The 14,747-nt window shown below is 51.2% G+C and overlaps 1 protein-coding gene across 1 annotated transcript in view; it reads right to left on the bottom strand.

The window, feature by feature from the left end:
• The window catches only part of PLXNA2 (plexin A2), a 211,679-nt gene that overhangs the window by 183,581 nt on the left and 13,351 nt on the right, over window positions 1-14,747 (bottom strand). The window contains exon 2 of the mRNA XM_066261465.1: window positions 2,052-3,319. Coding sequence (XP_066117562.1) covers window positions 2,052-3,284 — 1,233 coding nt within the window. The 5' untranslated portion in view covers window positions 3,285-3,319. The remainder of the gene's footprint in view (window positions 1-2,051; window positions 3,320-14,747) is intronic.

The raw sequence follows: 14,747 nt of genomic DNA, 5'->3' as shown, positions 1-14,747 counted from the left end.
ATTATTAATAATTATAGCTGCAATTTCTTGAATGCTTAATATTATGTGTCAGGCATTTTTCTAAGCATTTTACATACATTTTCTATTTGACCTTCATAATAACCATAAAGGAAGGTACTATTAGCTCTATTTTAAAGATGAAAAAATGACAGCTCAGACCAGGTAAAACTTTTCCAAAATCACATAATTTTAAATGGTAGAACTGATTTTTAAATACAAATCTGTTGGACTTCAAAGCCTATAGTCTTAACCAATATTCTATCATACCAAGTAGAAGACAGTGCACTCAGAGCATAGAAGAGGCAGTGTTTTAGGTCCCAATAGCAGGCACTTCCAATACCGCTCCCATCATCTCAGATTTTTCCCCCAGGCTGCCGATCTGGAGTCCACAGCACTCTGCACAGAAATCTATCTGAACACTTGTCACGTGGCTTATCAGTTAACTAATAATGGTAAACCTAACAGGCCAGGCATGTTGCAAATCTAGTCATATATTATCTCGCCAGGTCATCCCACGGGGTAGGCATTATGATTCCCATTTCATAGATGATAATGTAGAAATAAAGATGTTAAGTTACTTCTGAAGTCAGGAAGCAGCACCAATGAAATTTAAACTGTGGTCTTTGTCTCTGAGCCCAAATGGTATCACATTGCCAGATATTTCTCCCTCTTTCTCTCTCCGCCCCCACTAGATGACGAGATATGTGAGAGTAGTGATCATGTCTTTTTATGTTTGCAGTCTTTTTATGTTTATGTTTGCCCACACATGGAAGATCTTCAATACTCTCTTTGTAAATGAATAGAAAGATAAGTAACAGATGGGAGAGATGGATGAATAGATGGATGATGGATGAGTGGGTCGTGGTGACCACTTAGATGGCAGCCACTTGACCCTCTGACAGGACAGCTGGTTTTCTTGTGTCTGCTGTCCTCTGGTCTGGATCTTGAGCTCCCTTTCTTCTCCTTTTTTCTCTTCACCCAGACACCTGATTATATTTCCCTAGTTTGCAATCTACCAGTCAGGCTGAACTCCCTTCCCTCCTCTCCGGCTTCATAGCCTGACTTGGCTTCCCAGTGGCCTACAAGGCCCTGCATGGACACCATCTGATCCCTGTAATCTCTGACTGGCCTTATCTCTTCCCACTCTTTCTCCCGCATGCTCCGATCCAGCTGCAGGGGCCTCCTTGCTGCTCCTCACATGCTCCAGGCATGGCCTGAATTCTTTGCACTTGCTGCTCCCTCTTTCTGCAATGTGTCCCCCAGATCCCCACATGACTCTCTGCCTTGCCTTGCCTTCCTCAGTCTTCGCCACTTTCTCAATGAGTCAACCCTTTCAGGTATTGCCTCTTCTCTGTCTTGGCTTTTCTTTCTATACAACAATCCTCACCACTTGACAGGCTACATATGTGATGTATTTATTTGGCTTGTCTCACTAATCAAAGCTCCATGATAGTAGGGGGCTTTGCTCTGCAGTCACCACCAATGCCGACAGTGCCTGGTGGGGTGTACGCACTCAATATATGTACAGTCGACCCTTTTATGACACAAGTGTGAATGGTGTGGGTCCACCGATGTGCAGTTTTTTTTTCAATAAATTCTGTAAATGCATTTTATCTTCCTTATGATTTTCTTAATAACATTTCTCTAGTTTACTTTAAGAATACAGTATGTAATATTTATAACATACAAAATATGTGTTAATTGACTTTTTATGTCTAGGTAAGGCTTCCAGTCAACAGTAGGCTAGTAATTAAGTTTTGGGGGAATCAAAAGTTATAAGGGGATTTCTGTCCACACCAGGGGTTAGCACCTGCCCCTCATTGTTCAAGGTTCGACTGTATTAGGAAAGACTCAGTGGATCAATAAGCATGCCCTGAGCGTCTGGTAGACGTCTGACTCTGTGTTATTGGTTACCACCTGGTAATGTGAACCTGAAACCTCTCTCACTTCAGGCCTTTGGCAGTCCTGGAGCAGGGTGTGACTAGGGCACAGGACGGACAGTCGAAGCCCGACCTCCAGATGAGGAGCAGAGCGAGGTGACGCCCCCTTACCGCCTTGGTGCACTGGACGTCCTTCCCCAGCAGCCAGTTGAGCTCCAGGTTGCCCTCGCCCTGGTAGCAGGACTGCAGGCGCTCCTTAATCTGTAAGTTGATGGCTCGAATGGGGAAGGCACAGAGGGCAGAGTCATCGGGGGGGTGGTGGTATTGCTTCTGCCCTTTGGAGAAGATGGCGAACAGCACGTCGTCCCGGCTGCTGATATTGAAGGCCTGGGCCAGGGAGTCCCCAGGCTTGGCGAGGTAAGCAGCCTGCAGGAGGCGATATTCCACCCCAGCCCGAGTGCAACCAAATGGCAAGGACACATAGGAATGGAACTTGGGGTCGTCCTTGCAGAGCCTCACGATGCGCGAGGTGTAGAAGAGGTCTCCAGCCGAGTTGATGGCCACGCCCTCGGGGGTCTCAGGCTGAACAGTGAGGAAGTAGACGAAGCCCCCGCTGGCGAAGCCATAGATATAGAAGATATCAAAGTGGGAGACCAGGGCCAGGGTGTCGGAGGGGATCTTGATGAGGGAGGACACGAAATCACTGTGTAGCTCATAGTCGAGCATGGCAGAGGACTCGGGGTCGCGGGGTAGCTTCCTGCTGGACAGAGTGGGGAAGTAATCCTGCTTCCCATCCACGGCGGTGCCGATGAAGAGCTTGCCATCCTGCCCCTCGGAGCGCACGATCACCCCGTACATCGTTCCCGTCTTATTCACGCTGGACAGGTAGTGCTCCTTCTTGTGGGATGGCTCCACCAGGATGAAGAGGTCGTCCAGCCTCAGCAGCTTGCACACGCCCTGGTAGAGGCTCCCGCAGGCCAGCAGGCGGTTCTCAGGGTAGTCAATGATGAGCAGCTTGTTGACATTGTTGGTGAGCGTGAGCACCTCGCTGCAGGGCTGCACGATGAGGGGCGGGTAACAGGACTTGTTGTCCTCCTCGGGCCCAGTCTTGTGAGCCACCTGGATGGTCAGGTTGCCTGTCAGCTTATAGACCCGGTTGATGGCCCCCACATACACTGCCCCCGTCCCTCGGTGGACAGTCAAGTGGTTGAAGGTCCAGTCTCGGTTCTCAGAGTGAAAGGTGCTGAACTGAGGCATGCCGGCTGCTGGAGGGGCCAGCAGCACCCAGACCACTGAGAGCAAGACCACAGGCCAGCTGTCAATCTCTGTGGCCCGTGGCCAGGGCCTCCTCTGTTCCATGCTGAGCGGGGCAAGGATGAGGAGACAGATCCTCCGAGTGCTCATCTACGCCACCTTCCCGGGCTGGCCCTCACATGGTTCTGGAAAACACAAGGCAGGGAGGTCAGACGGAAAATCAGTCCTGAGAGGAGTGAATCGAATTGCTTGACCCAGAGCCCCAGCCCTGGCTAGCTCTGTGCGTCTCTTCCTTTTGCGTCTCAGTTTTTCTATTTTTAACATATTTTCTCTCTCTCGGGGTTGTTCAGGGAATCCTATTATCTATTTTGGTCTGCAGCCTTTACGCTGTAAAAATCCTTTCTTTTACTTTACAAAGCATCTCTATTTCTGTTCTTTTAAGACATCGTTTTTATCTCTCAGGTTAAAAGAACTGCTTAAGTTCACTCGGCCAGTTGCTCCCTGGTTGGGACCAGAGCCAGTCTTCCCTACCCAGGTGTCACGTCTGTCCTTTCCCAGTCACATGAGAAATCTCCTGCTTTTTAAACGCTTGTCAGGAAGGCCCTCTCCTGGGCTCTCCTGGCTAACTACCCCCAGAGTTGGAGAGCGCAAATAAGATTCCTCTTGTTTCAGGCTTCTAGACCCTCAGACGGAAGCGTTTCCTCCCGTCCCCACACTCTGTCCTCCTGACGTCCCCATGCTCTGTCCTCCTGACATCCCCATGCTCTGTCCTCCTCGGGGAGCGACCTGTCCTGAATAAAAGGGCCTCTCACTGCCCCTCAGCCTCATCCTCTCCAGAAAGAAGAATCCCTGATGTTCGCTGTTACAGGTTGTTAGAAAAGTGAGATAGCTTGTGTCCAGGAGGCCTGGGACTGTCAGGTGTGCCATTCAGAAGTCTGGACGGCTCCAGGGGGATGGGCAGGCACCTTCTACCCTCTCCTCTGGGACAGGACACCTGTCACTGCCTCTCAGTGAATGGCCTGCCAGGTCCTGGGGACACTGCTTACACGTCTGCTTCTCTGCAGACGGGGCCGGCTTCCTCGCTGAGCGGGACTGGCCATCTGAGTCCAGCCTCAGCCAACTGCACAAGAGTTCTGGGTTTGGAAGATGTGTGGAGGGGCAAAGGGAGGAAAGTGGGGGTCACTCTCATCCCAGCTACTGCTGGCACCTCGTGACTAGTTAAGGGTCCACGCAGTCGGCCCCGGGCCTCAGCCTGCCCCGCCGGCCCAGTCTCCTGTCTGACTCCTTTGCTCCTTCCCCTCTCTCCGGAACCCCAGGCCTCAAAGCTTTTCTGTTTTCCAAGGAAGCGGCCCACAGGAGCCAAGTGGGGCTCTGCAGAGAAGCTTCTGGAGATGCCTGGGCCGGGGGTGGGAGAGGAGAGCCTGTGCCCTCACTCTGGGCATGCCGCTCCTGAGCAGGGACCGTGGCGGCAGCAGGTAGCAACAGCAGGGGGAGGCGGCGAGCTGTCTCGCAGAGAAAGCTTTCCTCCCGCTGGACAATTGGCCCAGCACCCTCAGACAAGTCCAGACAACTCCGGGCAGCGAGGCGACAGAAGTGGACACGCCCCGGCCAAGGACGGAGAGCTGGCTCCAGGGCAGCTTAGCAGGGTCCTGTCTCCTTCCAGCCACGCCCCCCCCCCCCAGCCCCTTCCCTGTCTGGCAACGACTGGCGTAGAATCAGAACAGACGCCACCCTGGGAATATGCACTGATTTGTGCTCCGTCTTTAGAAACTCTCCTTGGGCCTCCACTTCAACTCTGGGTCCAGGGGTAGACAGTCATCATGGTGCCAGAGACGGCCCCACCTGACTGCTCTCTTCCAACCAGGCTCCACCGGGCGTCCGGGGTGACTCATGAGGCCAGGCTTCCTTGGAAAGAGGAAAGCAACAGCAGCATGAGGCCCCGGCTGACCTCAGGGACTCCAGCACAGCCCTTCCGGCCCCACTCCTGCACCCACCGGCAAAGTCTCCAACGGACAGAGCTTTCGGTTTGAAAACCAGAGGTTATTTTTAGCTATGTCCTGGGGCCGGTAGCAGGACGTGAATTCCTCAAGAGGAGCTGCAGAAAGGAAATAACAGAGCCCTCACATTCCCCAGCCGGACAGAGAACTACAAGAGGCCACTCTTGGCGGGCCCCGTCTCAGATGGTGGAGGGCAGCGTGCTCCACCAGGAGCCATGAGGAGAAATAAAATCATCACCACGTTACACTATGGTTTTGCCTTTTAGAAAGTGCTTTCTGAGACCCTCTGGCACTGTGTTTGTGGACAGCACACTCCTGCTTTTTTCACAACATACATCCACATATATGTTTAGCCTGTGGCTATAGAAGAAAGTCCTGGCAGCAGAGATAACATCAAAGGACACAGTGTAAGGTTACGATCAACCATCTCACCTCCCTACCCAACATCCCCCTGAGACACAGGTGGAATAGTGAGTATCTTTGTTGTTAGGCAAGGCTGGGGAACAAATTTGGGACCATGGGCAAGTCAAGTCTCATCTGTCTTTCTGGCAGAATGGGGATAATTGCAGCACCGACCTCTCTGGTTGTCATGAGAGGAAAGGAGATAATGTGGAGAAGCCTCTTCACCTGGGGGCTGGCACGCAGTGGATGCTCAGCTCCTGCTAGTTGTTATTATTTTCACTGAAGCCTCCCCAGGAGACTGCACTTCAGGAATCCTGCCAGAGCTCCTGAAGTCCCTTTCTGCTCATTTCTTCCTTTCCATGGAAATGAGCACTGTAGGTGCACCTTTGATCCCTAGCTCTCCCTGATCCGGTAAACGGGTTCAATCTGGGCACCATGTGTCAAAAGAAAGAGAATAGCTCTGAGGTGACTGTCTCAATTGTGCTACTGCACGAGTCCCAGTACAGTCTCCATGCCAACTGCAGGGAAGTTGGCAGAGGCACAGGATTCTGAGAGTTGAACTATGAATGGGAAGATTGGCCTGGTGGCTAGAAGGCATAAAGTCAGAGGGCAGGAGGAAGAGTGGGGGGATCCGGGAGTCTTTGGTTCAAATCCTGCCCGTCAGCCATGAGTCATATGGCTTTAGACCAGCCTAGCATCTCTTTGAGCCTATTTCTTGATTTTAAAATAACAGGTGTTTGAATTCACCAGTTTGAAAGATTTCTTCTTCAGATGAAATAAGACCTTGAGACCTGCTTCCTTCAGCTTCTAGAGTCGGGGGCTGACAGAGCCGCTCAGGCCCTCTCCTCCTAGCTGACAAAGCTGTTTAGGTCAGGAACTCTCAACCGACCACTACAGCTGGACTGTTTTCCTCTTATTCTTCAATCAGCATCCACTTTGAGATGGAATGCTCTTGGTGACCAGCCAAGCATATTTGTTCCACGGGGTTCAAGGGTGGCCCATCTGGGAGCAGCAGGTGCTGGCGAACTACAGTCAAGAGGCAGCATGGTCTCCTGCAGTGCCGGGGTGGCAGGGAAGGCTCACGCTCTATCTTAGGAGTGTGGTTTTCATAAGGACAACTGACTTCAACAGTAAGTTGAGAGCCTTGGTCTTTCCCTGCCAATGCTGATGTAACCAGGTAGCTGTTCCAGGGCGGGGCCCCACTGCCAAGGATCAAGTCTCCTATCCGAGTGCAGAGATAAGGGGATGAGCACCCACCTCTGATGAGAAGTCAGTAGGGCAATGGTTAAATGCATTAACTCTGACCGTAGAGGCTTGGATAGCTGTGTGAACTCGGTCACATCCTTAGCCATTTTGTGATACTATCTCACTATCTACATAAAATGGGATTGGGACTAGCATCTGCCTCATAGGGTTATTATGGAAAAGTCAGTTATTATAAATAAAGAACTTAGAACAATGCCTGGCCCGTTTAAAGTGTTTACCATATATTAGTCTTTATTAGTCGTAATTTATTTGTTAATATTTCCGCTCCTTCACTTCTAACTATCCCATTATCTGTCTTAGAATAAACTGTCCATCTTCAATTTGGTAGAAGCCAGTGAACATATGCCTGTGGCTTTGCACACCTATCATTTTCTCCTAACTCTGATTTTCTGTTAATATCAGCCTCAACCGTGTTGCACTTAACGGGGTCTCCTTTTTTTCTGTCACTTGTCCTCTCCATCTAGTTTGTAAAGTTACTTTGTCACATGCATTCTCAAGGGCCAAAGCTTGCCTAGTCTCTGTTCTTCTGCCAGCTTCCTTCTCCCTCACCTCAAGTCTCAAACCAGGACACGTGGCTCTAGGCCGCCCGTCCTATCAGCGGAGCCTCCCGGGACATCTTACTCCGAGCCCTCCCCGATGATGCCAAGCGGAGGCCATGCTTGCCTCTTTGGGAAGCCAGGATCACTAAATATTTTATTTGGAGGGGCTGATGACACCATCTCCCTGATCAGGATTCAGGAGGCAGGTGTTGCTGACAGTCCACGGAGGCCCATGGTCAGCTGCTGCAGGCGTCAGCGGCCAAGCAGGGAGGACATGACAATCGGGCATTTCCAGTTCAGCTCAGTGCGGGATTGATTCCCTCCATGCTGCCGGCCACCTCTGTGGCCTTTTTCAGGAGATCCGGGCACACATGCTTTCCTCTGGCCTCTCTGATTGCAAAAGGAGCTGGTCGGAAGAGGAGTGAAGAGTTGGGATATGATTTTTCCAAGTTGCTTCAAAGTTCATGATAGTAGAGCTCACACCCATCTGTAGCTACCCCATCCGCCATTCTCCCTATTCTGTCATCGCCATCATCACCTTCATGAATGACCACCACCATCACCAGCACCAGCTTGGTAGGACACTTTGTAACAATGACAGCAACAGGTACTTATATTATTATGACTGTACCTATGAAGTGGTTTGCACAGCCAGGATCCCGAGGAGCCGGATGGTGACAGAGAAAAAGTAAGCATGGCAAGGAGGGCTGTGAAGTCAAGGAAGGGTTGAGCAGCTGCACGAGAAACTCACCCCACCTGCGGCAGAGGGAAGTCCATCCTCTGCCCCCCCCCCCCGCTCTCCTTTCCAATTCATAGCGCCTTCAAAGAGCCATTCAGGGCCAGTGCTCAGGGAGATTATAATATTACTCCAATGCACAACTTCGTTTTAGATGTAGAAACCAAAACGTATGAAAAATAAAATTATCCAAGGTCGCCCCAGATGAGTCAGGGACAGGCTGCGATCAGAACTCTGTGACAAGTCTAGTGCTTCCTTTGTTAGAGGTGAAAGGGTCCTGGAATTCAGTTATATTTGGCCTGGAGGCTGCCCCCTTTGGGGAAAAGAGGGTGCCTTACATGGTGGTGGCTTCCTCATGGGAAGAAGTGAGCCTCCCTCTGGGGCCTGGACAGGGAGACAGTGCGTGGGGCTGACCTAAGGAGGTGCATACGGAATGGAGGAGCAGCGGGTGGGAAAGAGATGCTCTCAGAATGGCTCCCTCTGTGTTGGAAAGAAAGGCTTTCTGTGATGTACTCTAGGCCCAGGCAGGCCCAGGCGGTCACCACACAGAGGAATGGAACCTACTTTGTGACTTGAGGGCTATAGTGTCCTGTGCCACATCCCTCTGGATCATAACCTCACAGACACATCGGATAGAGTCTAAGCACAGGAAGCCTCTTCTCCCCAAAGAGTTAGAACTGCAGCCGAAGGGACTCAAGTTAGACATGAAGAGGGACATCCTAGCTGGAGAGGACCCCTAGGGCACACTGCCAAAAAGATTACGGAATTTTCTGACAGTGAATTTTCCTGACAGCTGTCTAGAAATAAGTTTACCCAGAGGCAGGGGGTCGGTCCCAGTGATTTCAGAGGGCTTCCTTTGCTTTAAGATGTCTGTGAAGATGAAATGTCTAGAGACTGAGATTATGGGGCCCCCGCTTGTCCCCTGTGGGCAGAGTGACCCTGAAGGACCCGACATAATGTCATTTGCGTGGTTGGACATGCAAACATTCCAGGCGTCACTGTCTAACACAGACCTCAGAGGTAGTCCAGGCACGTTGGTAGCACAAGGTGAGCGAGAGGGCGCACGCAAGGGCCCCGGGGAATGCCGGCAGCTGAAAGGCCTCAATTAGAGTGAAAGGAGTTATCTGGTATTTAAATAATTATTAGATTGAAGGAATAATCATGGGTTTGAGTTGATTTTTTTCCCCACTGTCACCCTGATGGCGTCTATAATATTATTATTCAAATGCCCATGATTCTCACTGAGAAGAGACCCTGAGAGAGCGGAGGGAGTGAGGGAGAGGGGTGGTGTGCAAGGAGTGGGGGGAGAGACTCATTTAATCTCCATGTGACAGGGCTGCAGGAGGTACGATTAGTCTTTTTCTTATTTCAGCTGTCACTCATGCACAGACACCGAAGATTGTTATTAGCGTATTTTATGCACACGATTTAAAGGGAAAGGGGGGTGGGGTGGGGAGAGGGAGAATTTCCTACAGAAAATAATGGGACCAAAGGAACAATTTAGATGTCAGTGCTATACCAGCTGCGTTTGCTTCATTAATCGAATGTCATTTTTCCCCAGACTCTGCGCCCTTACGTGAAGCTAAGTGGCTATACCTCGCCCCGGAGCGAGGCAGAAGGAAGGTGAGGAGAGACAGACGGAGAAAACGGGCCTCTGCCTACATGCCTTTTTGACATCCTTCACTGGGAAGGTGAACTGGACGATATGGTGGCCTCCCAGCACGTGTCAACACAACTTTTGGTGACAATTTTTATCCAGTCACCTTCTCTCACCATGAGAAGAGAGATCTCCTGCTTGTCTTTATACGCACTTCCTTGTACAGGTGGATAATCCAGATCCGATCTCCAATAATTAAGGAGTAAGAGCGAAAAGCAGTCCAGGGAGGCCCTACCAAGTCTTGCTCAGCAGTGAGGGAGGAGCCCACACTCCCGGTGGTGAAGCAGTGAAGGCTGTGTAATTGGAGCTGTGTGTGGCTCTCTGCTCTGGCAAGAGGCCCTTGAACTCACATGAGCCCATGACAGCGATGGGCTCTGCCTCTCGGATGGCATGGTGGGCAGACGAGGGGTAACAGGGTGAAGAACAGGCTCTGGGTGCTTGTAAAGAAGGCAAGGTGGCAAGTATTGTAGGTTGAATTGTGTCCCTTCAAATTCATCTGTGGAAGTCCTAACCCCTGGTACCTTGGAACGTGACTGTATTTGGAGATAGGGTCTTTTAAGAGGAAATCAAGTTAAAATGAGGTCAGTAGGGTGGGCTGTCCTCCAAATGACTGTTGTCCTCATCAAAAAGGAAATTTGGACTCAGAGACAGATAGCCACAGAGGGAAGGAGACGTGAAGAGACACAGGAAGATGGCCATCTACAAGCCAAGGACAGGTATGGGGCGGTCCCTCCTTCCCAGCCCTCAGGAGAAGCCAACCCAGCTGATAGCTTGACTTCTAGCCTCCAGAATGTGAGACAATAAATTTCTATTATCTAAACCACCCATCTGTGGTACTTTGTCACAGCAGTCCTAGCAGACTAACAGAGCAGGGAGGAGTGACATACTCTAGCATCTTGGCTCAGGGATGGTTCTTTTGGAGAAAAAGAGTAGTGTGCGCATGCGTGTCTAAGCATGCACGCTTATGCCGAGGGGGTGGGTATGAGCCACCATGGGGCCAAGAGGCCTAGAGAGGCAGGTGTCCTAACATCTCTGTGGGGACTGAGGTGGCAGAGCAGGCTTCCTCTTTCACCCACTGGATACCGCCGCTCAGGGAACCCACTTGCTTTGCTTCTCGCGGTTTCATCCCCGTGGATTAGGACTGGGCTTTCCCCACAGAGCGGTTCTAGCCTTTTTGCCTCTCCCGCCCTGTTCTGCTCCTGCCTGGAAGAGTCAGGGTGTCTTCCCAAGACCCCAAGTACCTTTGGAATATTTTGTGACTCCCAGGGTGTGATGTCCCTCCAATTCTACCCCTGCTTTCTGCTTCTGCCTGTCCAGGACCATGGTCATTCCTGCCGGGGAGGGTATTTTGTTAACTTACCCTCCAGGCCTCCCAGTGGGCCCGAACAGAGCCCTGGAAACTGCACCGGCTCTCACGGGGCCTTAGCAAAACATCCAGTGTTTGCTCTTTCCTCTCACCGGCTGTAAAAGTTTGGAGTTGTCTCCCTGAATTATGAAGGGTTCCAAAGACACGCACTCATTTGAGGGGTGGTGCAGGGGAGGGGGCACTGGCCAGGCTGGCTTTGCTAAGTCAAACAAGATTCATTACCCTGGGGCCAGGAGCAGGGAGATGCACGCCTGACCCTGCAGACCTGCCCCATATGTCACGGGCCTGTCAGAAATCTCCCAGAATTCCCTTTATTATCTAAAGGTCGCCACCCGGGCAGCGCTGAGAGAGCCCAGGGTATAAACTAAACTACAAGAGCAATCAATTTCAAGAAGCTGCCCCCCCACCTTGTCCCCTCCCCCCTCCGTGGGCTCTGCTATCTTCAACCCCCCGTGGGCGACAGCCAGAGAGGAGGGCCGCCTTGCCACGGCTACCTCACCCCTGGGACGGAAAGAATTTCTGTGGGTGAGCAGGGTTCAGAGGCTAGGAGCAGCAGAACCTGGGAGTAAGCCTGCTCTGGGCACTATGCAGGGCTCCGAAAGGTCACCCCACTTCCCCCCGACTCTGAGCTGGACCTTGCTTCAACCATCCTAGGAGGAGAGTTGCTGTCTGGTAGGCATTATGGGGTCAAAGAACAGGTAAAAGAATTCTCAGGCTCCTTCTAAAATCAGAAAAAGAATAGAAGTTGGGGTATATGGCTTTGCTAAGTTGAGTTCAAATTCTTACCCTAAAGGCCATGAGAAGCATAGTAACAATGTCTCCCATGTGTTTCTGGAACAGAAATAACAAATAAGGAGAAACAGCTATTCTGTCTGCTGCATGGCGCACTGTGCTAGATTCTTTGCATTATGCAAGAAAAATGTGATTATCTTGCAAGATGGGTAGTATTCTCCCCATTTCACAGATAGGAAAACGGAATCTCAGGAAGGTAGACAACAGGACTAGTATCATTCCACCAGGTCACAGAACTTTCTGGTGCCCGTGTTATCCCCTAGTACTCCACGCTGCCTGGATAGTCAGCATTTATTTTCAACTAAACCTTGAATGAAGTAAGACTTGGCAAGTACTTTATTTTAAAGGCCAAAACTTGAGGCTCCCAGTTTGGTAATGGAGCAGGGCCGGGGGTATGGGCGGTGTGGGTGGCGTTATGTGGTACGAGGTGGAATCCAGGGGGGCTTCGAGGTGGCAGTCACCTTCCAGAGAAATTCTGAATGACCTTCCCGGGGAGCCTGGAGATGCAGCGTCTGCTTCGTCACCCGTCCCCCCTGTCCGCGCAGAGCCGGGGCGCCTGCGGCAGGAAAGGCAGGAGAGCAGGCCACAGGGTAGGAAGTGCCCAACGGAACGGTTAAATAAATTACAGTCACTCCACATAATGGCATATTATGCTGCCATTAACCACTGTAATGTTTTCAAAGAATAATGACACAGCTCCCATTCACAGCAGTGGGAGGGGAAGGGAGGAAAATAAGGGGGGGAAGAAAACATTCAAACAGAACGCCAGGCGTTCGCCTCGATTCTCAGGCAGTGGACTGGCTCTGGCCCCCACCTACTCTCCCCAGAAGCTCTCCCTGTCCTTTTCCTCTTGAAGGAAAATTTTTCTGACCCCCGGGAGTCCTTAGGTGAGAGCATTTCCTGTGTCTCTTACAGACCCTCCACCCTTCCTACTTCCAGCGGCTCCCGTGGCAGGTCCCGAAAGCGATCTGGGGACCAGGAGCACAACTCATCTTGTTGCTTCATCCTCTTGTGAGGGAGGGTGGCCGCTAGGGCCAGATCAAGGTGTGCTTTTAACACTTTCCATTTCTGGAAGTTGGAGTTCTCCAAAGTTTAGCAAGTCTGTGTCGCCTCCCTGAAGACGGTGCATGTAAGACCGTCACAGGGATGATCGGCCGAGAGTGACCCTGGTGAAAGCCACTGGCAGCTGTGGAATCCTGCCAGGTGTGCCCGGTACTGCTGCATTTCTCGTGCCTCAGACTCCTGGTCTCCCTTTGGCAGGCGCATGGCCAGAGTGCTATCCACCCATGGAAACACTTCCTGTAGCCCCGATAGACTCAAGCTTGGACTGCTAAGCACCCAAGATCCTATCCTGCCCAACATGGCTCTTCTGTCTTTCTCCAGCCTCCCTTCCCGTCTCTCCCAGAGTGACTCCACTCCCGACACACTGCTTTGCTTGCTACGTCCCCAGAACACCTTGCAGTTTCACCTCTGTGGTTCTCTCTCCCTGCAACACCTATCTCCACTTTCTGCTTTGCCTATTCAAACCCCATCCATCCTTCAAAGCCTGCTGAAGACTCTAGGACCCTCCTGCCCCCAATCACCCATCTCTCCTCCAAAGTCCATTAGAAACTGCTGTTTTTACCACATACTGAATGGTTGTGTTGGCTCCCATATGTTATGCGAATATGTCCTATCTCCCCATTGAACTGGACGCTCCTAGAAGGCAGGGACAATACCTTGTGCATTCAGCATCCAGTGCCGGGCTAGCCCGATGCCTTTCACTCAGTCTGAGCTTGGTGCGAACCCTGGGGAGCAGAGGAGAAGGGAGAAGTGGATACTCACTGCCTTCTCTTAACTGCTAGCATGACCTAAGACATGGTTTGAACTACCACACTCAGCTCAGTGATTTGTCATACCTGATCTTTTGCCAGTAGTGAAGAAGAGAGTGAAGCGTTAGGGAAGGATCCTGCCTCTTGTTTTTCTTGAACCCACTGGGTGGAGATCAACGCCATTGGCTAGGACGAGGTGGGGAGAAGGATGGAGAAGAATGGGAAGATAACAGCTCTGCCTCTGAAGAAAGAATTCCCAGTGCAGACAGGACTTTTACAGGAAAAGTCTTGCCAAGAGAGCTCCAAAGCCACAGATCATATAATATCACAGATCACAAAAAAGTATAGAATAATAAATGGTCCATCGACAACACGAGTGGTCGAGAGCAGAGAGGGGTGGGGTGAGAGTCCCCAGGATGTTTTCGGAACAGGGCTGGTCTATCAGGTCAGACTCACTGCAGAGTATGTAGCGAGGCAGCGGGTGCCCAGATAAAACTCGGAGTTTCAGAGACACACCTGCGTTCAAGTCTTGCTGTTTCACTTTCTAGTTTGATGACCTTGAACACGTTATTTAACCTTTCAGAGGCTCAGTTTCCTCAGCCCTAAAAGGATACCTCACAGGGTTGTGGTAAGAATCAATGAGCTAATGGATGTGAAAGTGTTTTTTGTAAACCCTGCGGTTCTGAATAAACACCAATTACTCGCGTTTCTGTTTTCGGAGAAACACTGTACAAGGGCGTCATCCCCTTGGCAGGAGCAGCTGCCTTGTCTGACGGTGACAAAGGCTGAGGGTTCTGTCTCAGCCAGGTAAGAGGTGACTCTTGTCCTGAGGAATGTGGTGGCCAAGCTCCCAGCTCCTAGGAGATACTGAGCAGGACCTGACTGTTGCTGGTTCCTAGCAGCCATTCTCCCCAGTCCCTTCAGCCCCACACTGTCCAGACTACCCCCAACAACTCTCATGGCCTTGAGGGTGATCTAAGGGCCATTTCTGCTGCTCTTGGTGACTTATCCAGGGGCCCCTGGCAATAAAGGGAGGAAAGGAGAGGA

Source organism: Saccopteryx bilineata, chromosome 2 (assembly GCF_036850765.1).
Source record: "Saccopteryx bilineata isolate mSacBil1 chromosome 2, mSacBil1_pri_phased_curated, whole genome shotgun sequence".
NCBI lineage: Eukaryota > Metazoa > Chordata > Mammalia > Chiroptera > Emballonuridae > Saccopteryx > Saccopteryx bilineata.
Note: the sequence above shows the minus strand (reverse complement) of the source record. Positions and strands in the feature narration are given on the sequence as shown.